Below are 26,605 nucleotides of genomic sequence, written 5' to 3' on the forward strand. Positions count from 1 at the left end.
TTGTATGTCCATGGCTCCTTTATCGTATATTGACCATATATGCTTCGGTTTATATCTGGACTCTCTAGTCTGTCCCATTGGTCTATGGGTCTGTTCTTGTGCCAGTATTTGGTGGCTCTTTTAAAATCATTGTTAGGTTTTTCTAGCATTCCTGTCACCTTGTTGTTGGCATCTGTTGATTGTTTTCTTCATTCAGTTTGAGGTTTTCCTGGTTCTTGATATGAATCATGATTTTTTATTGAAACCTGGACAGTTGGGGTGTTATGTTTTGAAACTCTGGATCTTATTGAAGCCTTCTGTTTCAGCTGGATTTTTCTGACACTTCTCTGGCAAGTGAATGGGAGATGCTTACTGTCCGATGGAGGTAAAAGTATGGGTTTCCTACTTGGCCCCTGTTGACACCTGAGGGTGAAGGGCTGCTTGTTACTGTGAAGTGGAATTGGGTCTGGCTCACCATCAGGTGCTCCTGGCTGGCTCGTTACTGCTCCCTGCATGGCCTCTACTGACCCTAGTTGGGAGCAGGGGGAGTAGTCGTGTTACTGCTGGGTGGTGGTGGAAGTCCTGACTACTAGGTCTCATTTGATACCACCTCAGTTGAGGGGCTGGGGTGCCCTGTGTAGCCTGGTGAGGGTGGGAGTCTAGGCTCCCCATTAGGACTTTCCTTTAGGGGAGGGAGTGGAGCCACAATGTTCTGTTTTGTTTTCCTGTGGTATTTGGTTGTAGAAGAGCAATTATTGTCTAAGTTTTCTGTTAATCTTGACTGCCCCTTCCCTGACCCTCTGATGAGAGAGGCTTTTTGTTTTGTTTTGTCTGCACTTGTTGGTGTTTCTGAGTTCTTTAGCCTTGCTTGTCCCTGTGCTGTTCTTTGGGGGTACCAGTGTCTGTAGCTTGCCTGCCTTCTCCTGTCTACTCTTCTGAGTCTTCTGTGTTTGTTTTATATATAATGACCAGGATTTTCAGCTGTGCTTAGCAGGAGCAGGGAAAATTTCAATACATTGAAATTGCATGGTATGTGTTCTTTTGCTTCATGTGCCTTTCAGTCCATATCACATTTGTGAAAATCATCCTTGTCATTGCATGTTGTTGTAGTTTGTACATTTTTGCTGCTGTACACAAAATATTTCATTATATGCAGATAATAAAGTTTGTGTTCTGTTACAGACAGGTTACCCCCAGTTCGGGGCTGTTAAAATTGTTCTGCTGTGAACATTTCTCTAGAATGTCATTTGGTAAATATCACTATTTAATACATATCTAGAAGTTGTCAGAGGGTATATATTCAGGTTTAGTAGTGATTCCAAAACAGCTGTCAAAGTAGTGTATCAGAATACATTCCCACCAGCAGTCTATGTCTTCCCAGTGACCTATGTCTTCATCAGTACTTTGTATCATCTGTCTTGTTTATTTTAGCCATTTTGAAGGCATGTTGCATTACTGCATTGTTTTAATTTGCTTTCACTGCTCACTTTAATCAAATTGTGTATCTTTTTATATATTAATTTTTCATTTGTACAAGCTCTTTTGTGAAGTGCCTGTTCATGTCTTTTCCTCATTTCTCCTATTGGGCTAGCTGACAGTTTTCTACAGATTTTTAAGAGGAATTCTTTAGATATCTGGGTACATTCTTTTGTCAGATACATATATATATATATAGCATTCACTCTTATCAGAATATCTTCTGTACTCTTTGGCTTGCCATTTTGATCTCTAATGTTGCCTTTTTATAAATAGAGGTATTTAAGTTTAATGTAGTCGAATTTCATTTTTTTCTTTCTTAATGCTTGGTACTTCTTATGTCTTTTTCTATCCTAAGATCTTCAAGATACTTTTCTATGTTTTCTTCTAAAAGTTGTCTTATTTTCTACTTCTAGAATACAACCCATCTAGAATTGATTTTTGTGGGATGTGAGGTAGAGGTATCTGTTTATTGTTACTCTTTCTCTTCTTTTTTCTAAGAAGTTGCCTCAAATTTTTCTGTCACATCATCTCAATTTTTTATGTGTGCTCATTTCCATAAAAAATTTTCCATAGCTCCTTCTCATTCAAGCGTTCCTTTTATTTCCCCTTCCTCCTCCTCATCCTTTAAAATATATTACCCTATTTCATGGTTGCATTTATTTACCTATATCTGAAGATATTAATAATATATTTAAGAAATATTTTTCTTCTCACATAGCTTTTTTCTCTCATTTTGTTTGTTTGTTTCTTTTGGTTCTTCTGTGTAAGAGACTGTTCTCAAATGCCTTACAGTTTTTAGTGATAGCTCACATTTAGTGGGAGGGCTGGATAACTGAACTCCTGTGTAGAGTGATTTGTTTGGGTTGTTTAGCTGGGAGACTTCAGTCTTAGAATCTAGAGGTCATTCCTCTTTGGCTAATCAGATTCTCCAGAGAAGAACATTCTGGTTTCCTTCCTGGAGGATGAAAGCCTTGCCAACCTCTGGAATCCAGTGAGGGAAGAGGTAAGAGGGCTGGGTACAGAGCTTGGGCTCAGAATCAAGGGTGCCCCCGTTTCCATAGGTATCCCTGCTCTCAACTCAACCTGAAGCTCTATGACTAGAGAACCTGTTCTATCCTTTTCAGAGGAATAAAACCTCTAGTTTGGCTACTTTTGTGGAATGGAGAAGGGGATTGGGTGTTCTAAGTTGGGGTTCAGACTTTCATTCAAGTCTGTTAGCAGCACTGGTCACCCTCTCCCCCACCACACATATACTTGCATATGAATCTAATATGGCCAACACATGAGCTTTTGAGGGAATCTGAGTAATAAATTGTATTGGTTCTTGGCTTTCCCCACTGTCAACCAAGGTTTCAGTTCTCTCAGATTTACTAAGTTACTTGCCAATTGTCTAACTACAATCTGGCTTCCAGAAATTTTATTGCTATGATGTGCCTTTTAATTCTCCCACCTTAGATTATGACTTTAAAAATTATGTGTGTGTGTGTGTGTGTGCACGTGCACGTGTATGGTCATTTTAGTGGAGTTCAGGGATGGAGTAAAACCAAATGCACTCAGTGTGCTGTCTTCACCCAGAAGGTCACCTAATTTTATACATTTTACCAACAACAAATATTTCTTTCAAGTTTGAGCTCAGAGATGAAATGAATTTTAAAAATAAGTCCTTATGAAAATTATTGTTCTTATTAGGTGATGAAATGGAATTGAAGTTGCCAATTTGGATAGTTGAAGGCACTAATGATGAAAGGAAAGTGGACACTGAGGGGACTTAGCTGGGTAGCAAAAAACTGGATTTTTGGTTTTCCTTCAGGTTTTTTGGGGAAGAAAAGGTTTTATTTTCACTATTAAGAAAAATATGATTTGGGAACTCTATAAAGGTAATGGTTGTACAACATTGTGAATGTACTAAATTTCACTGAATTGTTTATTTTAATATGGTTAATTTTATGTGAGTTTTACCTCAAAAAAGTTAATTAAAAAACATAAGAAACATGAACATTTTCAAGGCTTAAAACTACATTGACACTGGCTATGGAGGGTAAAAGATAAACTGACTTCTTACACAGGCTTCATTAAGTTGTGTTTCTCTTATCTGCCTAGAAGCTATATAGAGATTTAAAAATATTTACAAAAATGATTCTGAAAGACTTTCAGAAAGATATTCTTCATTTTGGGAAAAGGGAGAGCAAGATCTATTCTGCGTAGGGGGTTGGGAAACTTGAAGTTACTTCTCTCTGATATAGAAGGCAAAAGGAGTTAAGTATTTAATGTATACACTTCTTATATCAGAGTATCTTTATTGCAATGTGACAAATCTTGATGCAAGCAAGAACCCTGGACTCATTAATCATTTGCATAATGGATGAAAGCAAAATACTGATGGAATGTGACATAGCTTCCTATAAATTATACCCTTGATATATTGCTTATCTTTCATATGAAACACCCTGTCTTGTAAAAAGGTTTAATAGCATTTTATTATCCAAAATGTATTTGGCAGTTTAGTGTGGTGTATTAGATAGAGCGTGCAGCCTGAAGTCATAATATTAGGGTTCCAGTCCTCACTCTGCCACCGAGTGATTCAAGCTCACCATGCCTCATTTTTCTCATTTGTAAAAGGGACACACCAATAGGGATATTGTGATAAACATAAATTAATACATTTAAAGACTTTTAAATGTTGCCTGGAACAGAGTAAGTGATTAGTACGTGCTTTTCTTCTGATGTTTTCTTAAACTGCAATCCATCAAAGCACATCTGGAGAAATGTATTTAATACAAACCTTGTAAAGACAGCTCCTTACCAGGGTTATCTTTGTTATGGGTACTGTAGGGACCAACTCCCATTGCAAATGTGTACTTGGCTCACTCTTTCCCATTACATTTGTGGTTGTGGTTAAGAGCATGTTTCAATTTTTCCTCTAGAAAACAGATAGTTTTAGCTACCTTTGTTTTCTAAAAGTTCTAGACTTCATAGTGCAGATTTGTTTGAAAAGCCAAAGCAAGAAACTATACATATTATTTATTTTCAGTTCCTTATATTTGGCTTAGACATAATCCCTATCATTTGTACATTTTCCTTAGCAATCAGTGAAAAGATTGAGAATGGACCTGAGCTATAAAGCTGCCATTAGAGGATGTAATTAGTCAGTCAGTGGCCACAAAGAATATTTGATATTTTGAAAGCTGCTTTTCTTGATCAGTATTGTTTGGCTGCAAGTGATAAATGGTGAGAATTCTCTCTCACAATTATTTTTAGCTGTAGTTTGGAACACCTCAGTTTCCTGCAAGATGAAGATCTATATTTAAATGTTACCATTTTAATACTAAGCCATCATTTAAATTTTACTTTACAGATCAGCAATAAAAATTTTGAAGGTCATAACCCTTCTGATAGTGGTGATAAGCCATGGCGGCAGATGATAAAGTTGCCATCTTAACTGATGATGAAGAGGAACAGAAGAGAAAATATGTGCTTGCTGATCCCTTTAATGGCATTTCCAGGGAACCAGAACCACCTTCAAAGGAAACACCCACCTCCACAGAAACAGCTGCCATTCCTGAGGAGGAAATAGACTGGATAGAGAAACACTGTGTTAAAATAAACAATGATCTTCTCATTTCCAAGGTCTTTTATTTTTTCTTTTACTCTGCATACGGCTCTCTTTACCCGCTTTTGCCTGTATATTATAAACAGCTGGGAATGTCACCAAGCCAGAGTGGATTGCTAGTAGGTATTCGATACTTCATTGAATTCTGCAGTGCCCCCTTTTGGGGTGTAGTTGCAGATCGCTTTAAAAAAGGCAAAATTGTCCTCCTCTTTTCCCTTTTATGTTGGGTTTTATTCAACCTGGGCATTGGATTTGTGAAACCTGCTACCTTGAGATGTGTACCAAAGATTCCCCCAATAGTTCATCCCACCAATTCAAGTCACCCATTAACTATCATGCCAACGAATTCTTCCATTATCTCTTCCACTACCGCATCACTACAAATGAGGGAGAAAAGGAACCTGCTTCCATCCAGCTGGCCGCTGATATTAGAAACAGGACCCAATATCACAGAAAGTGTCATCTTTTCAACAGCTCCAAACAAGACCAACGCACCCACTCTGCAGCCTCAAACAGATGAAACAACTGACCATCCTACGGACTTGACCTTGAACCCAAGCACCACAACTCCGGCTTCCCCTGTAAATGTAACCAGGGAGACAACCACTACTGCTGTCACTACCACCAAATCGTTACCTTCTGACCAAGTCACTCTTGTCTATGATCAACAAGAAGTTGAAGCTATATTCTTGGTGATATTGGTAGTTGTCATAATAGGAGAATTTTTCAGCGCCTCTTCTGTCACCATTGTGGACACAGTAACACTCCAGTATCTGGGAAAACACAGAGATCGCTATGGGTTGCAGCGCATGTGGGGCTCTCTGGGCTGGGGCCTGGCGATGCTGTCTGTGGGCATCGGGATTGACTACACCCACACAGAAGTGCTCATTGACGGAAAAGGGTGTAAGCCCCCCGAGTACCGGAACTACCAGGTTGTCTTCATCGTCTTTGGGGTTCTCATGACCATGGCCTTGATCGTGGCTACTCAGTTCCGGTTCCGCTACAGCCACTTCAAGAACAGTGAAAACCAAGGCAAGGAGGTGGAGATCCCTCAGGTGGAGAGGAACAGCTCCACGGAGTCCTCTGAGGAGACACCAACCACCGCGAGCCCCTTGCAGGCCTTCAGCTTCTGGGACTTACTCCGGCTGCTCTGCAGTGTGCAGTATGGCTCCGTGTTGTTTGTGGCGTGGTTTATGGGTTTTGGTTACGGGTTTGTGTTTACCTTTCTCTACTGGCACTTGGAAGACCTGAATGGAACTACAACCCTCTTCGGGGTCTGCTCAGTCTTGAGTCATGTGTCTGAGCTGACAGCTTATTTTTTTAGCCACAAGCTGATTGAATTGATTGGCCACATCAGGTAAGGACATGCTTACTATTTCTGTCCCTCAGCAGTGGAACCTTATATTTTTATAGTTTATAGCTCCTTGTAGCACATTTGAGGATATTACAGTTTGTGTTGGGGCTAAGGTTGGGATGGGAATGGGGCTTTCTGTTGCTCTTTCTCTTTAAAATAGAAACAAAAGGGAGTAATGAACTTAGCTGGTTTATCTAAAACAAAATATATTGCTGCTTCTGTGTATGCTAAGAGACCCTTACAATCTCTTAATGAACCTTGAAGGGTCCACCTGTCCTCGGCATTTATGAAGGAGGCTATAAGTAGATAAAGTAGGTTAGGTTTTTTCAGCCTTCAGTTATCCTCAGCTATTTGCTGCCACAGAATTTGAATATATGCTGTATGAAAATGTCCATTATATTTAATAACATTGTGATGTGACAACCTAATCCCTAATCCATGATACTACACGGAGGAGATTCTGAGATAATTCTTCCTGATTATTATGTGAGTCTCTGCAGTTTTATTTGCCATGAAGACAATGTGACATTTAAAATCTTTCTTCTACCTAAAATTTTCCCTGTAATCCTTTTAGTCAAAAAAAAGCCTATGTTTCTTGTATAACCATTAACATTTGTCTGATGTTTGCGGAACAGTAGCATGCTTTCTTCAAGTCTTTCTGTTCTGTAATTGGTCCTAAAATGTAGAGCCAAGCTACACGTAAGCATTCTTACCTGTTAGAAAGTATGGCATGTTTGTCCCTAGAATTTGAAGTTGACATAACTGAAAGAAGGCAATTTGTGTGTGTGTGTGTGTGTGTGTGTGTGTGTGTGTGTGTGTGTGTGTTAATCTTAAAGTGTACTGTTAGAAATTAAAAAGGAGAAATAGACATTGACAAGGTTTGAGAAACGCTAATTTCTTTTTTTTGACTTTCCCTTTTACTAACTGAAACACTTAATAATTAAATAATTCGATTTAATTTAAAGTTTCAACCTGGAATCCTTCTTTTCCCCCAGATAATTGTGAAAATTTTTTCTTGTTTGGTTTGCTTTTGCTTTGGGAAGCTGTGTTCTGTTGCTTCTCTTTCTCAAATCTTTGACCCCTTTGTTGTCACTGAACAAAGTCAGGCATTGTGTAGATGGTTCCCAGACCCACAGAGTCCCCAGGGCACATTCAGTGGGATGAACCTGAAAAGAGTTTTGTAATGCTAAGGACTTGTAATGCCCTTTGACCTTGTGCAGGTTGTGTTTGTGCCCTGGGCCGTGTGGACTGACCGTGATGCTTAGACACCTCCCTCCAGTCTGGGTATATGAGCGGGATCTCTCCTCAGCCAGTAGTATTTGTAACACCACAGTCGTTTATCCCCAGAAAGATATCCAGTTAGGTTTTCCCTGTGTGTGGAGTTCCCAGACGTCATGGTTTGATCAGTCAGTAGCATTAATTGAATGTTGACTCAGTACAGTATATGCATATAGGTTCCATTTTCAAAGAATTGTTAAGTACTTCTCACATGCTGAGAAAATTAGTTTCTTTTTTGTCTTTGTCTGAGGTATGTATTTTCATGATAAAGTCTTAGCAGCCTTACTACTAATATTAGTAATTCCCTGAGTTTACACTTGTGTTTTTCTTCCCTGAGTATTAGTAGTTACTCATTACCTAAAAACCCGTGGCTCACTTAATCTTAATTTTCTAGTTTATGTACAAAAAGCATCTTCCTTTCTTTATTTAATGATATCATGGAGGAAAAAGTCTCTAGTGGTTATATTTTTGCTCCCAAGAGCCTACTAGGATTCTATCAATTTGTGGTCATTAACCTCTTTTGGATTTTTAATTCTGTCCAGTAAAATACATTATCTTAACTATTTTTAAAAGATTCTGATAGCTGCAGTGAGATTATGATCACATATTCAGGAAGAATGGCTGTTTCCTTTGGCAATAATTTCGGGAGCCCAGTCCGGTGGTAGTGGCTGAGGGCTGGGGGTCTGAAAGTGTGCCGATGACAGTTTAAAACCTCACTGGAAGAATATCATACATTACATAGCTGATGAAGAGAGATTTTGTTTCTGTGAATTCATAGTCTTTATGTTCTCCTTGTAGGATCATAAGGAGTGATCTATCTGTGGCTCTCAAGTATGCATGTATGTTTTTTCAATATTCTGTGACTGTCTTATTATTGGGAGTTGGTTTTAAGAATCAGCTCTACCAGAGAAATCGTAAATATCCTCATGTAGTGAAAAGTAGATTTTCTAAAAATTCTTTACATAGTCTCTTAATGAAGAAAAGTTTGTACCAGAAAACAATTTTTAAAATTTGGGAGACACACAGACACACACACACACTCTCTCTCTCTCTCTTCTGATTTTGACCTTGAATTTTGTCCTTCTCTGGAAAGTGTCCTTTTCATGCAAATAGGATAATGTTTAATATTTCCACTAAAAAAGTTAATTTTTTAAATTTGAAATCAAAAGACTTTGGAATTTACTGCAAGTATATGTCTAGACTTATTTATGTAAAGATAACTGGACTTCTTTAACAGAAATATAAATGTACCTTAAGGATATATTTACCCTGCTGAAAGTTCAGTAGTCATGAATACGGTTGTATCAACATACATTTCAATTAATCATTTGTGAATTTGTAAATCATTACTATTTAATAGTAGGCCACCACCTATGTTATTTAACTTAAGTGCATTTACATTTTAAGGGGCACCCAAAATCTACTCAGTCAACTCTGGCCTGAAATTCATTCTTACACTCAAGGTCAGTTTTACCATGCAAATATCATCCGGAAGAGGTAATGTATTAACCGTTATTGTCCATCAATCACTATTTAATAGTAGCTAAGTATCCAAATGAGCTAGCCAGTCAGTTTGGGAATAAGGGAAGTACATAGTGCAGAGAGAGAGAGGAGGAACACAGGCTTTCCTGGTCTGACACTGCAGGAAGGCCCAGAACAGACAGCAAGATGGAGCTGGACTACCAGCTGAGGACACATGGGAGGTAGGATATAACAAATATTTTGTCATTAAAGGAATAACAACTGGCTTTACAGGAAGGAGAAAACTTTTCTGTTGGGGTGATTAGGGAATGCCTCACAGAGGAAGCTAAATTAAGCTGGCCACTGAAGGATTCAGAGATCACATTTATGGCTTTTCGTTTTTTACTTCTTATCCTCTCCCTTGTTTCTGTCCACCTCTTTGTACCCTATTTGCTGACCTGGATCTGCTGGGTCTCAGATCTTCTCCTCATCCTGCATGGCAGGGTGCTGATTTCCAAAGGCTGCTTTTCCCATCATGCAGTGGTGGGAAAAGTTCAGCTGGCCTCAGTTCAGCTCATGCAGTGGTTCTCAACCATGAGATTGAACAGGAGAGCTTTTAAAACTCTAAATGTATAGGCTGCACCTAGACAAATTCCATCACATTCTAGGGGTATATCCCATTTGTACTTTTAAAAAAATCTTGGTAGCATTAATATACAATTACCTAAGCAACATTGTATTTACTAGATTCCCCCCATTATCAAGTCCCCACCACATACCCCATTACAGTCACTGTTCATCAGCATAGTAAGAGGCTATAGAGTTACTACTTGTCTTCTCTGTGCTATACTGACTTCCCTGTGCCCCCCCCACAACATTATGTGTGTTAATCATAATGCCTGTTTTCCCCCTTCTCCCTCCCTTTCCACCCACCCTACCCAGTCCCTTTCCCTTTCATAACTGTTAGTCCGTTCTTGGGTTCTGTGAGTCTGCTGCTGTTTTGTTCCTACAGTTCTTTCTTTGTTCTTGTACTTCACAGATGAGTGAAATCATTTGATACTTGCCTTTCTCCACCTGGCTTATTTCACTGAGCATAATACCCTCTAGCTGCATCCATGTTGTTGCAAATGGTAGGATTTGTTTTCTTCTTATGGCTGAATAATATTCCATTGTGTAAATGTACCACATCTTCTTTATCCATTGATCTACTGATGGACACTAGGTTGCTTCCATTTCTTGGCTATTGTAAATAGTGCTGCGATAAACATAGAGGTGCATATGTCTTTTTCAAACTGAGCTCCTGCATTCTTAGGGTAAATTCCTAGGAGTGGAATTCCTGGGTCAAATGGTATTTCTATTTTGAGTTTTTTGAGGAACCTCCATACTACTTCCCACAATGATTGAACTAATTTACATTCCCACCAGCAGTGTAAGAGGGTTCCCCTTTCTCCACATCCTCACCAACATTTGTTGTTGTTTGTCTTTTGGATGGTGGCCATCCTTACTGGTGTGAGGTGATATCTCACTGTGGTTTTAATTTGCATTTCCCTGCTAATTAGCGATGTGGAGAATCTTTTCATGTGTCTCTTGGCCATCTGAACTTCTTTTTGGAGAAGTGTTTGTTCAGGTCCTCTGCCCATTTTTTAATTGGCTTGTTTGCTTTTTGTTTGTTGAGGTGTGTGAGCTCTTCATATATTTTGGATGTCAACCCCTTATCAGATATGTAATTTGTGAATATATTCTCCCATACTGTAGGATGCCTTTTTGTTCTACTGATAGTGTCCTTTGCTGTACAGAAGCTTTTTAGTTTGATATAGTCCTACTTGTTCATTTTTGCTTTTGTTTCCCTTGCCCAGGGAGATAATGTTCATGAAAAAGTTGTTCATGTTTATATTCAAGAGAGTTTTGTCTCTATTTCTTTTAAGAGTTTTATGGTTTCCTGACTCACATTCAGGTCTTTGATCCATTTTGAGTTTACTTTTGTTATGGAGTTAGACAGTAATCCAGTTTCATTCTCTTACATGTAGCTGTCCAGTTTTGCCAACACCAGCTGTTGAAGAAGCTGTCATTTCCCATTGTATACCCATGGCTCCTTTATCATATATTAATTGACCATAAATGGTTGGGTTAATATCTGGACTCTCTATTTTGTTCCACTGGTCTATGGGTCTGTTCTTGTGCCAATACCAAATTGTCTTGATTACTGTGGCTTTGTAATAGAACTTGAAGTTGGGAAGTGAGATCCCCCCAGCTTTATTCTTCCTTCTCAGGATTGCTTTGGCTATTCAGGGTCTTTTGTGGTTCAATATGGATTTTAGAACTATTTGCTCTAGTTCATTGAAGAATGCTGTTGGTATTTTGATAGGAATTGCATTGAATCTGTAGATTACTTTAGGCAAGATGACCATTTTGACAATATTAATTCTTCCTACCCAAGAGCATGGGATGAATTTCCATTTGTTAGTTCCTCTTTAATTTCTCTTTAGAGTGTCTTGTAGTTTTCAGGGTATAGGTCTTTCACTTCCTTGGTTACGTTTATTCCTAGGTATTTCATTCTTTTTGATGCAATTGTGAGTGGAATTTTTTTCCTGATATCTCTTTCTCTTAGTTCATCGTTAGTATATAGAAATGTAACAGATTTCTGTGTATTAATTTTGTATCCTGCAACTTTGCTGAATTCAGGTATTAGTTCTAGTAGTTTTAGAGTGGATACTTTAGGGGTTTTTATGTACTATATCATGTCATCTGCAAACAAGCACAGTTTGACTTCTTCCTTACCAATCTGGATGCCTTTTATTTGTGTTGTCTGATTACCATGGCTAGGACCTCCAGTACTATGTTGAATAAACGTGGGGAGAGTGGGCATCCTTGTCTTGTTTCCGATCTTAGGGGAAAAGCTTTCAGCTTCTCGCTGTTAAGTATGATGTTGGTTGAGGGATTGTCATATATGGCTGTTATTATGTTGAGGTATTTGCTCTTTATACCCAATTTGTTGACAGTTTTTATCATGAATGGATGTTGAATTTTGTTGAATGCTTTTTCTGCATCTGTGGGAATGATCATGTGGTTTTTGTCCTTCTTTTTGTTGCTGTGGTGGATGATGTTGATGGGATTTTCGAATGTTGGACTATCCTTGCATCGCTGGGATGAATCCCACTTGATCATGGTGTGTGATCCTCTTGATGTATTTTTGAATTCGGTCTGCTAATATTTTGTTGAGTATTTTTGCGCCTGTGTTCATCAGGGATATGGGTCTGTAATTTTCTTTTTTTGTGGTGTCTTTGCCTGGTTTTGGTATTAGAGTGATTTTGGCCTTGTAGAATGAGTTTGGGAGTATTCCCTCCTCTTCTACTTTTTGGAAAACTTTAAGGAGGATGGGTATTCGGGCTTCCCTAAATGTTTGATAAAATTCAGCAGTGAAACCATCTGGTTCAGGTGTTTTGTTCTTAGGTAGTTTTTGATTACCAATTCAATTTCTTTGCTGGTAATTGGTTTGTTTAGATTTTGTGATTCTTCCTTGGTCAGTCTTGGAAGGTTGTAGTTTTCTAGAACATTGTACATTTCTTGTGGTTATCCAGTTTGTTACCATATAATTTTTCATAGTATTCTCTCAGAATTCTTTGTAATTCTGTGGTGTCTGTAGTGATTTTGCCTTTCTCATTTCTGATTCTGTTTATGTGTGTAGACTCTCTTTTTTTCTTGATAAATCTGGCTCGGGGTTTATCTATTTTGTTTATTTTCTCTAAGAACCAGTTCCTGCTTTCATTGAATCTTTCTATTGTTTTATTCTTCTCAATTTTATTTATTTCTGCTTTAATCTTTATTATGTCCCTCCTTCTCCTGACTTTGGGCCTCATTTGTTCTCCCTTTTCTAGTTACATTAATTGTAAGTTTAGACTGTTCATTTGGGATTGTTCTTCTTTTCTGAGGTAGTCCTGTGTTGCAATATATTTCCCTCCTAGCACGGCCTACCCTGTGTCCCACAGATTTTATGTTGTTGAATTATTGTTGTCATTTGTCTCCGTATATTGCTTGGTCTCTGTTTTTATTTGGTCATTGATCCATTGATTATTTAGGAGCATGTTGTTAAGTCTCCATGTGTTTGTGGGCTTTTTCGTTTTCTTTGTGTAATTTATTTCTAGTTTCATACCTTTGTGATCTGAGAAACTGGTTGGTACAATTTCAATCTTTTTGAATTTACTGAGGTTCTTTTTGTGGCCTGGTATATGATCTATTCTTGAAAATGTTCCATGTGCACTTGAGAAGAATGTGTATCCTGTTGCTTTTGGATGGAGCGTTCTGTAGATGTCCGTTAGGTCCACCTGATCTAATACGTTGTTAAGTGCCTCTGTCTCTTTACTTATTTTCTGTCTGGTTGATGTGTCCTTTGGAGTGAGTGGTGTGCTGAAGTCTCCTAAAATGAATGCATTGCATTCTATTTCCCCCCTTAATTCTGTTAGTATTTGTTTCACATATGTAGGTGATCCTGTGTTGGGTGCATAGATATTTATAATAGTTTTATCCTCTTGTTGGACTGACCCCTTTTTCATTATGTAATGTCCTTCTTTGTCTTGTTACTTTCTTTGTTTTGAAGTCTATTTTGTCTGATACAAGTACTGCAACTCTTGCTTTTTCCTCCCTGTTGTTTGCATGAAATCTTTTTCCATCCCTTTCCTTTCAGTCTGTTTATGTCTTTGGGTTTGAAGTGAGTCTCTTGTAGGCAGCATATAGGCGGGTATTGTTTTTTTACCCATCCAGTGAGTCTATGTCTTTTGATTGGTGCATTATCAATCAAATTGATAATTTGATTGATAATGCACCAATCGATAGGTATGTACTTATCGATTATCGATAGGTATGTACTTATTGCCATTGCAGGCTTTAGATTTATGGTTACAAAAGTTTCAAGGGTAATTCCCTTAACTATCTAATAGTCTAACTTAGCTCACTTCATGTGCTATTACAGACACAACCTAAAAGTTCTTTTTTTTCCCCCCTTTTTCTTCCTCCTCCATTCTTGGTATGTTATGAATCACTTTCTGTACTCTTTGTCTATCCCTTGGGTGACATCTATTTAGCCTTAGGAATCCTTCCATCTGTAGGAGTCCCTCCAAAATGCACTTTAGAGGTGGTTTGTGGGAGGTAAATTCTCTCAACTTTGTTTTATCTGGAAATTGTTTAATCCCTCCTTCATATTTAAATGATAACCTTGCTGGGTATAGTATTCTTGGTTCAAGGCCCTTCTGCTTCACTGCATTAAATATATCATGCCACTCCCTTCTGGCGTGTAAGGTTTCTGTTGAGAAGTCTGATTGATGATAGGCTGATGGGTTTTCCTTTGTATGTGATCTTTTTTCTCTCTCTAGCTACCTTTAAAAGTCTGTCTTTATCCTTAATCTTTGCCATTTTAATTATTATATGTCTTGATGTTGTCTTCCTTGGGTCTCTTGTGTTGGGAGATCTGTGTACCTCCATGGCTTGAGAAACTATCTCCTTCCCCAGATTGGGGAAGTTTTCAGCAATTACCTCCTCAATGACACTTTCTATCCCCTTTTCTCTATCTTCTTCTTCTGGTACCCCTATAATACGAATATTATTCCATTTGGATTGGTCACACAGTTCTCTCAATATTCTTTCATTTTTAGAGATTCTTTTTTCTCTCTGTACCTCAGCTTCTTTGTATTCCTCTTCTCTAATTTCTATTCCATTTGCCATCTCTTCTACTACATCTAATCGGCTTTTAAATCCCTCCATTGTATGTTTCATTTCAGATATGGAATTTCTTTATGATTTAATCTCTGACTTAAATTCATTCCTGAGTTCTTGAATATTTTACTGTACCTCCATAAGCCTGTTTGTAATTTTTATTTTGAACTCTCTTTCAGGCAGATTGGTGAGTTCAGTTTCATTTGACCCTTTTTCTGGAGTTTGTGAGATTTTAGTCTGGACCATGTTCTTTTGATGTTTCATATTTCTGTGTGGTGCCCACTAGTGCCCAGAAGCTCCAGTCTCTGGAGCTGCTCAGCCCTTTGAGTGAGGTTGGGGTCATAGGGGAGCGGAGGTAGTGCCTGTGGGGAGGAAAGATCTGTTTCCCGATTCCCATCTGCCTTGCCTGTCTCCAGTATCACAGCCAGTGGGCCGAGCACACAGGTGTAAGCCTCTGTGCCTTGTGTCTCTAGCTGTTGTAGGCAGGGCCTCCCTCCGGCTGGCCTGATGCCAGCACAGTGACTGCCAGTTTGCGAACTGGTGCCAGCAGGCTAGGAGGAAGGCACAGCAGGCTGTGTATCACAGTGGGGGCCTTGGAGCTGAGTAGGCAGCCAGGGGGATGGTGCACCTGAAGCTCCTCAATGTTCCCAACCAGCTGGGCAGAGCGCACCCAGACAACCTTGTCCAGCTCTCCCCTCCCCCACGCAGCAAGCTCCATGCAAACCCTGCTCCTTCAGCAGCCCTCTCACTGCTAGGAAGCCTCTCAGACCGCCTGCCTTTCCCTTGTCCCAGAGTGGTCGGGTGTGGATCTCGTCCTCCACAAACGGTTGGAATTTCAGTCTCTCAAGCACTCCACCTGTCTGAGCTCCCCAACGTCCTGAGCACCACACAGTGTAGGTTTCTGTTCCCAAAGCAGACCTCCAGGGCTGGGTGTTCAGCAGTCCTGGGCTTTCACCCCCTCCCCACTCTGTTTCTCTTCCTCCCGCCAGTGAGCTTGGATGGGGGAAGGGCTTGGGTCTCGCCGGATCAAGACTTTTTGTACATTACTCTGTTTCCTGTGGTCTGCTCTGTTCATGAGGTCTGTATGCAGTGTGGTTCAGCCTTCTTTCTTTTTGCTGTTTTAGGGTTAGTGGTATCAATTAACTACATTTTCATACTATTTGTGGTTTTGGGAAGAGTTTTCCATCACACCTCTCATGCTGCCATCTTGAATCTCCTTCCTCCTCCACTCTTTATATGTTAGTTGTTTTATTCTGTACTCTTTGTGTTCCCCTTGACTGACTTTGTGGGTAGCTGATTTTATTTTGCCCTTAGTTAGTATTTAGTTGATTTACTTCCTTTGCTGTGGTTTTATTTCCTCTGGTGACAGCTATTTAGCCTAAGGCATATTTTCATCTAGAGCAGTCCCTTTAAAATACACTGTAGAGATGGTTTGTGGGGGGTAAATTCCCTCAACTTTTGCTTATCTGAAAATTGTTTAATCCCACCTTCAAATTTAAATGATAGTCTTGCTGGATAGAGTATTCTTGGTTTGTGGCCCTTCTGTTTCATTGCGTTTAATATATCATGCCACTCCCTTCTGACCTGTAAGATTTCTGCTGAGAAGTCTGATGATAGCCTGATGGGTTTTCCTTTGTAGGTGATCTTTTTTCTCTCTGGCTGCTTTTAATACTCTGTCCTTGTCTTTGATCTTTGCCATTTTAATTATTATATGTCTTGGTGTTGTCTTCCTTGGGTACCTTGTGTTGGGAGATCTGTGGACTTCCGTGGCCTGAGAGACTATTTCCTTCCCCAGATTGGGGAAGTTTTCAGCAATTATTTCTTCAAAAGTACTTTCTATCCCTTTTCTCTCTCTTCTTCTGGTACCCCTATAATGCAAATATTGTTCCATTTGGATTGGTCACACAATTCTCTTAATGTTCTTTCATTCCTAGAGATCCTTTTTTCTCTCTCTTCCTTAGCTTCTCTGTATTCCTGTTCTCTAATTTCTGTTCCATTAACAGTCTCTTCCACCTCTTCCAGTCTGCTCTTAAATCCTTCCATGGTTTGTTTAATTTCTGTTATCTCCCTACTGAATTCATCCCTTAGCTCTTGAATATTTCTGTGTAGCTCCATCAGAATGCTTGACTTTTATTTTGAATTCTTTTTCAGGAAGATTGTTGATTTCATTCTCACCAAGCCCTCTTTCTGGGGTTTGAGGGATTTTAGATTGAACAAGGTGCTTCTGCCTTTTCATGGTGATGGGAGTGTTCACCGGTGAGTGGCACATGTGTCAGCTGGGAGAACAAAGTCCCTTCGTGCTTGTTGGTCACCTTACCTGTTTCCACTGTGCCGGTTAACCATGCACAGGGAGCAGCCTGTGGGTTAATCCCCTAAGCTGCTGTGGGTGGGATGGCCCTTGGTATGGCCTAGGACACTGGCAGGGGTTGCAGGCCAGCAGCGTGTGTATCTGCCACAAGGCCAAGGCCCCATCGCACCTCCCGGTCTGTGCACCCATCTCCTCTCTCTGTGTCAGTCAACCATGCGCAGGGAGCAGCCTCTGGGTTAATCCCCTAAGCTGCTGTGGGTGGGGCAGCCCTCGGGATGGCCTAGGGCACTGGCCAGGGTCACAGGAGAGTGGCGTGTGTTCTACTATGAGAACAGAGCCCCTTTGTGCCTCCCAGACTCTGCGTACTTCTTGTTTGTCTGTGCCGGTCAGCTGTACGCAGGGAGCAAGCAGCCTCTGGGTCTGGGCCGGTTAGCCACATGCAGGGAGAAGCCTCTGTGTTAAGCTATGTGGTTGCTGTAGGTGGGCTGCTCTCTAGCTGGTCTGCAGCAATGGTGGGGACAGTCAGCTTCCTCGCAGTTTCCGCCAGGGATGAAGGAACGGCAGGCTGCTTTTCGCTGTGAGGGGCCTCAAAGCTGCATCGCCACCGAGGGGAATGGGCACCAGAAGTTCCTTAAAGTTCCCAGCCTGCTGGGCTGAGTGTGCCAGGACAGTTTTGTCCGCTTGTGAAGCCCTTGTCCCTTTAAGACCTTTAAAGCTCCTGCTTTTCTTTTGTCCCAGGGCAGCTGGCTGTGGGAACCTGTTCTCAGTCTTAGTCTTGGATTTTGCTTTTCCGTTCCTCTAATATCCAGAGCACCATGCCATGTGTGTCTGTGCTCCCTTTTCCGTGAGATGTTGGATTCTTGCAGATGTAGCCTGGCTGGTGTACTGAATCTTCTGGTTGCTCTTTTAGGAATAGTTGTGTATGCTGTATTTTTAAAATATATAACATAGTTTTGGGAGGAGATTTCCACCACCCTACTCATGCCGTCATCTTTGGGTCTATTCCCATTTGTACTTTTTAAAGCTCCCGGTTGACGCTAATGTGCAGCCAGGGTTGATAACTACCCAGCTGTTGAGGGAGGGGCACATGTAGAGCATCATAGGGAGGGAGGAAGGCAAAAAATCCAGGGCATGACTTTCTCTCTCATGACTTTTTAGTTCATGGCAGTGTCTTACGTAAGTAGATGGTCTTTTCTTATCCTTTCAGTTGGTTCTTTGTCCTCAGGTGGTTTTCCTCATGCCTCTGCTTATCCGCACTCAGCTGAAGCCTGGAGGGGAATCTTCTGCAGCTCTCCCCACTCTGGTATTCTGCCCTGCCCCCCAGATTCTCGGCTCTGTCTCAACCCTGGAGAGCTGTGTGCCTGTCAGGCAGCTTCTCTGGTGGCTGCTGTGTCTCCCCATGGCTCTCCCCACTGTGGGTGACCCTGAGCTCCGACAGGGCTGTCTCCCTTCACCTTGTGACCTTGAGCTTGTAGAGGCTGCCTGCGGTTCTCTCACCAGGCTCATGCTTCTCTGCTCTTCAATTACCTCAATGCTGTCACAGTTCTGATTAAAATGTAAAGAGATGGTGGACCTTAAACAACTTCTTTCCCTTCTCACTCCTTAAGAGAGGATTATTTCTTCTTTAAAATCAACTTTTCCCACAATAAAAAAAATTTAAGACTTAATTTTTATAGTGAATTTGAAATTTTATACATGCTCTAAAGGAGAAAGTATCACTTTTTAAAATCAAAGCTCTGCGTATTTTTTCTTTTTAGTTTAACAGTTATTTAGGCTTAAGAGTATCTCAGATTAATAGAATGTAGGGATGAGCACTAGAAGGATGGGGGAGACAAAAGGCCAGGTCGATGCTGGGATTAGGAACACAAACTTTATCCTAGAGGCAGCAGGGAACCATTGCAAAGTTCAGAGCAGAGAAGGGCCATGGATTTTCACTCATTTGCAGTGCAGTGGGAACTCTGAAGCAGGGAGCCCACTGAGAAGGTTCTTAGGATAGTCCAGGGATGAGGTGATACAGTCCCGAACTACTGCAGTAGCAGCAGAAGTTAAGGGAAGGGATGAATTTGGGAGGTAAAACTGACAGAATGCTTTGGATGGCAGAAGTGAAGGAGAGACCCTCACATTTCTAGCTTTGTATGGTGGTTCCCCTAAATCAAGTAGGAAATTCAGCAAGGAGACTCAGAACAGGGGGGAATCAATCTGAATTCAATGTTGGGTTTATTTAGTTTAAAGTCAAAACATCTGGATGAGAATGTCTAGCAGATAGTTAATTATTACAAACATGCATCTTGAGCTCTATCCCTAAGTTTAGGGTTGGGGATAAAGATTTTGGACAGTTAAAACTGTGAACACACATAAGCTCAAAGAAACCTTGTGCTGGTAGAAAAGAAATAGGCTGAGGAACATCAATTATGGTTGTCTCCAAAATTTTATTACAAGTGTCAGATCTAATTGAAATGTTGGTCTGTGCTTTATTGATTAAAGTGAGTATCTCATGCTTAAGAATATTTTGTGCTAATGGGGAATTGCCTAGTGTGGCATTTGCTGTAATCTGATTCCATATCTTGCTTCAGGAGGAACTGTCTTTCTAAGTACCCTTCCCGTACCATTGACTGAGCCAGCCACTCTCTGTGTTTATGAGTAGACTTAAGACATAAGCAAGGAAGAAAAAAAATAAAGGGAGAGAGAATATAAGAAATAGAGAAGGAAAGAAAGGAAAAAGTTGCTCTCTCAAGATGGTTTCTTCCTGTCCTTATTCATGAAAGGTGGGGTGACATAATGGTTACAAGCGTGGCTTGGAGTCAGATGGCTGGTTTGGAGCCTGCCTGGCTCTGCCATTTGGAACTGAGTGGCCTTGGACAATTTATATAATTCTGTAACTCTGTTTTGTCATCTGTAAATTGGGATACTATTAATACCTACCTTGTAGCTTTTTTTTTTTTTTGAGGACTAAATTAGAAAATATGGCAGTTGCTTAGAAGAGTGACTGGCTTAAGGATTTCATTTGATTTTTTAAATTATCACTTTGTCAATTTACTGATATAGTATGTTGCTCATAACTGTAAGTCCCATTGAATCTGATAAAAATAGTGACTTAGTATAATATCACAAGTGAACAGATCATTACAGATGCAAAGTTAAGACATTTGTGGTTTTCATAATAACTTTCTCCCTCAACAACATCTTGATCAAATTGAGATTTTTCTCCCCCTAATTTATGATGACTGTTAGATTGTTTATAAACTTGTTTGTCCCGTTTGTTATGGGCTTAGTGAGTATAAGCCACCATCTAATAGCTGGCATAAATAATGACTGCAATTTTAGCTATTTATGCATGGGTAGATTTCTGTTTTTCTATTCCTTTCCCCTCTTACCTTCAAAGACATTGGTATTCGTTTTTATAGGAAAAGCCTCTCAGAGCTATTTCAAGTATAGATTCTCATTACAGTGGAAAAAGAAATGTATTACTATATTATTACAGCTACCAGGCTGATTTGTTAACAGCAGTACTGATAATTGAGCTATTTATAGTTTAGAACAAAAGGCCATTATTGCAAGGTAGCTAGTGAATCTAGAGTGTTTAGTTATTGGTGCCATATTTATTTTGTTTTCTCCTCCACCTGTGGTGGCTGGGTTGACTGAAGCATTCACTGAGTTAAAGAGATCAGAACTAGCTCCATAAGAGCTCTGAACTTTTCTGGTTGCAGAAGCCCTCTCCATCTCATGGGCAGAGGTGGTGGCCATTGAGGTGTGCACCAAATGAGTAAAGATGGCTTCTATGAATTAGTTACCTAGATAACTACTGTGGAGACCAATTCAAGAGTCCATGGTAATGCTTAAGCTGGACATTTCCTATGGCCTGAAAATTGCGTAAGTTATATACCTGCCTGGAGAAACTTATGTGGAAAGATGTGTGTAAAGATGCTTACTTTCTTATGCAGATTTCTAACCATGTAAAAGAGGAAATCTAAATATCCATCAATTTGGTAATGGATACATTCAATATGGTGTAGTCATAAGATGGAATATTATGCAGAATGGACTAGATAAACAGTTTCAACATGGAAAGCTTTCAAAAATATAATATTGAATAGGAAAAAAGCAAGCTTCAGAATGATACACAGTTTGGTACATTTATACACAGTGCATTTCAAAAGTCATACATATTTTTATGGATACAATTACATGTATAGAAGGACATTTAAATTCAGAGAGGAAAAATACATTCCATATTCATTATTAGCCCTAACTTTCTGAATAGGACATAAAAGAAAGGGACTGGAATGGGAAACAAAGAAGACAAGAAGAACCTCCACTTTATCTGTAATACTTTATTTCTTTACTGAAATATGGCAAAATATTCATGATTTTCCATTCTTATCGCTAGATGCATGTACTCTCTATACAGTTAAAAAATTTTCTATTGGAAATAGTTGAAGCATAAGTCTACTTATATTGTATTAATATAATTATCCTGCTGTAGAAACCTGTGTGTGTGTGTGTGTGTGTGTGTGTGTGTGTGTGTGTGTGTGTGTGTGTGGCTGTATAGCTGTATATGTTTTAAAGAGACATATCTAAATATATCAGGTAAACACTGAGATTTTGTGCCCCCAGTATGTACATTGCTCATATATTTTCCACTAAGTAGCACAAATATAAATGATTAAAAGTATACTTTATATAATTACCATGTCCTCACATTTCATTTCTTTCGCTTTAAAATGAAATCAGGTGCAAGTTTATAGTATCTCATTAGGAATGATATCAAACTGTACCAAACAACCCTGATTTGGGTAGTAATTATAATATTTCTTCATATGAAAGTAAATTAAGGTACCAGAAAGCCAAGTGACATTCCAAAGATCATAACGTTTATTACTGGCAGTAAGTCCAAGTATGGGTGTTTGCACCAGCTGATTAATTATCTTGAGTCACACCACCGTGTCAATTTACTGCCTTTGCTTGTACAAGTCAAAAACCTAAGTAATCTGGCTAATTATAATTCTACTTATTCATGGGAATATTTGGCAGAATGCAATTATATAATTTTGTAGGGTACTTTGTAAAGTGGATAAGAGAAGGCATTTTTTTAAGAAATTTATGTCATAGCCTACCTTTCCAAAGCCTTTCCAACTGCAAGAATACCACTCTATTCTTATTTCTTAAGTACTATGCATATTTTCTTTGCCTTTTCTCTGCTGAAAACATCTTTGAATAGCAATCTATAAGCAGACAGTCATGTGTTAACTTTTTCTTTCCTTTGAAAGGATGACATGGAGATTAAATCTTGACATTATCAAAAAGGATAAACATTAGGTTACATTTATCTAGGGACTCTGTCCTTGAACCATACTACTGTGTGTGTCTGGCTGCTGAGTGCCAGGAGGAATCCCCAGGGGTGGAGTACTGGTGAGGGCTCTTGGTTACAACCGCAGGATGTTGCCAGGCATTTCATTCCACTAAGGAGAATGAGAAGGGGAAGGGAGCAAATTGGTGGAGCTTGGACTCCAGTCATCCTCCCAAGCCCTTGTGGAAGCGTTGCGTAGTCTGGCAGCTATCCTGTTTCCCTTTATTCTTCTTTCCGCCAGTTTATATAGTGTGTGTGTGTGTATGTGTGTGTGTGTGCGCTTGGGTGTTTGACCCAGGTTCAAATCTCATGCTTAGTACATGTCTGACCTTGGATAAGTCAGCAGTTTGGCTTTGTTAAACCTCAGGTTACTCATCTGTAAAATAATATTAGTAGTTGTATTTTGTTGCATTATTGTTAAGATTAAATGAAATAATGCATAGTACATAGTAAGTGCTCAACTGTAAATAGTAGGTGGTGTTATTGCTGTTATTAACTTCTTCAACAAGTATTTATTAAGCGCACTGGGTGATAGGCACTTTCCTAGACCCTGAGGACATACTGAGTGGGTAATAAGGTGGACAAAGGTCGGTCCTCATGGGGCTACTGTTCTGTTAGGGCAGGCGATAAGCAGATCATTTCACTTCAGATAAGTGATGTGTTACGTAAGACAAAAATAATGCAGGATGAGGGTTCCAAGAGTGAGTGGAGAGAGGATTTTGCTTTAGCTTGGGTAGGCTGAGTGGCTTTTCCTGAGGAAGTGACCTTGGAGCAGTGTCCTGAAGAGGCCATGCAATGAAGATCTGGAGGATGGAGGAAACCACAGGCGAGAATGGCCTGAGGTGGGAGAGTGACAGATATTAGGACATCAGTGAGGTGGACAGGAATCTTGCAACGCTTTGGGGATCATGGTGAGAGAAAGCATGGTGTTCTAAGAGCAGTGGGAAGCTGTTGGGAATTTGAGCCAGGGGTGTCCTGAACAGATTTCTGCTTTTATGTTTGTTTCATAGGTGTAAAATTCATCATCATTATTTATCTTGCGCTACTTTAGAAAGGTTCCATTTTACTTTATTTTCTGAATTTCAGAGAAATAAGTTACTCTTTTTTCTTGAGTCATAAACTGGGTGATTCATACACTGCCTGTTGATTTAATGCCCTCCACTAATCCAGATGAAGGTTTGGGGTTTTTTTCAAAGCACTTTAAAATTACAGTTAACCTATAGAATCTAGAGGCTAAACAAAAAATTAAAATGAAAAATGAAAAAACCTCCATCCTTAACAAAAATGTAACAATAGGGAAATATTGTACAAATAATAATAATAGCTCTTTTTTACTACCATTTGAGTACTTGCTATGTGAAAGTGGTTACAGTGGCATTGTGCTAAATGCTTTACCTCCAAGTTCTCATTTAATCCTTTCAACAATCTTGTGAGTAAAGCATTGGTCTATCCATTTTAGGGAGAAGTTCAGCATAGTTAAATAAATTGCCCTTGGTGATACACCTAGTAAATAGCAGAGGTAGGATTCAAGCCAAGCCACTCAGACTCTAAAGCTCATGTTTTCTGCTACCTTAGAGATTTATAGGCACATTCTTAAATTGGCAAGTATTTTGTTCCTTTACGCTTCAGAAAATCATTGTTGCCATTTCTAGTTTCTAGCTCACCAATAAAAATAAATGGAAATAATTATTGTGGGCTTTCCAAATGCATAGTTTTCATAAATATTTTCATTGTTACAATCATCTTGCAAAACAGTTACAGCAGCTTGATGAGCGCCAGATTATCTTCCACAGTGGAAGCGATCACTGGGGGAGAGACCATCTTGACTTCCCAGAGTGGGGCCCCTGAGGACCTGCAGCAGGGGTTCATGGAGCCCTACAGGCTGCTACTTGTGTCAGTGTGGGTAGTAAGGACAGAGAAGTGTGCTGCTATGGACTGAATTGTGTTCCCTCCTTACCTCAAATCCGTTATGTTGAAGCCTTACTCCCCAGTGTGACAGTGTTTGGAGAGGAGGCCTTGGGAGGTGATTGAGGTGATTAAGGTTAGGTGACGTATGAGGGTAGGGCCCTCATGGTGGGATCAGTACCCTTACAAGAATAGACACCTGAGAGCCTGCTGTAGTTCTTTCTCTTAGCCACATAAGGACACAGTGAGAAGGTAGCTGTCTTGCCAGCCAGAAGAGGGTTCTCACCAGAACCCGTCAGTGCTTTCCGATCTGGACTTCCGGCCTTCAGAACTGTGAGAAAACAAATTTTTGTTGTTTAAGCCACCAGTCTGTGGTATTTTGCTACGTCAGCTGAGCTTACTAACACATGCATCCTAACAGATTGAGCAAAGAGAGCCTGAGGCAGGTACAGAGTGCTGGAATTCCCAACGATTCCAAGAGTCAGAGGACACCAGAGTAGGAGGAGCCTGGGACCCAACATTGGGATGCCAGATGAGTGGGTCCAGCAGTGGCGATTTTCTTGCATGTATCTACATTCCTGGTAGCATGTACGTTGGTTGGTCGGACAGACCCATCATGCAAGCCTAGGAAGGGAACAGGTTTTCTCTGATTTGCCCAAGGTCCACCTTTATAAGTGGTATAGTGGAGACAGCCCAGGGTATCTGGCTTACGAATCCCATGCTTTTGTCAATATGTCATCAAAGTAGATGAAGACTAGTATCATTACTAATCAAATTACTATTGCTATTCCTCGTTCATTACTATTAGTGAAATTATTCATATTAAGTTATTCTGACTTCTGTTCATGAGATTTTGTTAGAAGTCTAATGTGTTCTAAATACAGGTAGAATATTATAGCAAATCTTTGTGAAATAAGATTTTTAAGGTGGTGTGTTCATTAATTTTTGTGTGTGTGAAAAAGCACCTTTAAAAAGTTTCTCGATTTCTCTCAGTCTTATGATCAGGGTTGGGGAGGCTCTGCTTACCATGAAAAGGGCATGGGACTTGACGGCAGAAGACCTACGGCTGTCTTGGTTCTGCAGTTTGTTTAGCTGTGAGACCCTGGCAACTTGGTTAACCTCTCAGGGCCTTGATTTCCTCAGCTGTAAAATAAGATTAAATTACTGATAACTTTTGCCTTCCTATCTCAGAAGATTATTGGCAGGAATAAATACGATACTAAGTGGGGGTAATGCTAAAGAATTGTAGAACATTATAGAAATGCTAGTATGGGAGATGGGTGTGGTGAGGGCCTGGAGCAGGTGAAGTCTCACGACCACTGAAGTTGATACTCTTTCTTCTTTAATATCACAAAAAAAGAGGGACAGACATGGTTTGAACAAAATCTATTCAGTTAGAGTTTCCTGTTTTAAGAAAGAATAGAGCAAAATCTGTAGTCATAAAAATTTGTTGACAAGTTTGGGGCAGAATTCATTGTGATTGTATTTGCACTATTTTTTTCTTCCCTTGAAAAATCCATAACTTAATTAGGAAAGATGTTGAGCATTGAGTTGGAAACACTGAATTAAAGAAACTAAAGAAAGTTCAAGAGAGACAAAGAGGGAGGTGACCCCAAAACCAGTGTTGCTCAAGTATTTAAGGCTCTTCACTGTGGGTTCTCTGGAGCCACCTCAGGACGAACAGACAAGACCAGGGGTCCTTTCAAGCCCCTGGTGGGGTGAACCCACCTCAGAGACATGCAGGTGCTCTGTGTGTGTGTGTGTGTGTGTTGCTCCTCCCTATGTTTCTGCTTCTCATCCAACCCAACCCATACAGTCAGCTTCTGATTATTTGATTTCAAAGTCTGCCTGTGTGCTGCAGTCCACGTCCAGCCTGCATGTGGGAGCAGAGATCCTGGCTCACCCTGCATCACACTTCAGCACTGATACCTGAGGTTTCTGGGGCTATCTCAGCAAAAATGTTTCTTGGCCCATTTCATCTAATAACACAACATTTTCTTCTCCGTAAACTTCTCTTGTGATCCAGGATATTGCACAGCTGTCGGGTGGCATTTGCTTTTCTACTTCCCTCTTATCCCATTCCTCCTAATGATTAATCAAAGTTTAAAATGTCAACCATCTTCTGAAGCCAACTCAAACATATATCCAGCTTTCTTAATCCAAGTATACAGCTATTAC

General features: G+C 39.9%; 1 protein-coding gene across 6 annotated transcripts in view; it reads left to right on the forward strand.

Moving 5' to 3' along the window:
• Nucleotides 1-26,605, forward strand: part of MFSD6 (major facilitator superfamily domain containing 6) — a 103,067-nt gene that overhangs the window by 16,085 nt on the left and 60,377 nt on the right. For 5 of the 6 annotated variants that reach the window (XM_073218389.1, XM_073218385.1, XM_073218388.1 and 2 more), the window contains exon 2: nucleotides 4,814-6,425. The exons of the other annotated variant lie outside the window; for it this stretch is intronic. In XM_073218389.1, the coding sequence (XP_073074490.1) occupies nucleotides 4,867-6,425 (1,559 nt within the window). In that variant the 5' untranslated portion in view covers nucleotides 4,814-4,866. The remainder of the gene's footprint in view (nucleotides 1-4,813; nucleotides 6,426-26,605) is intronic. 6 annotated transcript variants of the gene reach the window in all.

The sequence above is a fragment of the Manis javanica genome, chromosome 12 (genome assembly GCF_040802235.1).
Source record: "Manis javanica isolate MJ-LG chromosome 12, MJ_LKY, whole genome shotgun sequence".
NCBI lineage: Eukaryota > Metazoa > Chordata > Mammalia > Pholidota > Manidae > Manis > Manis javanica.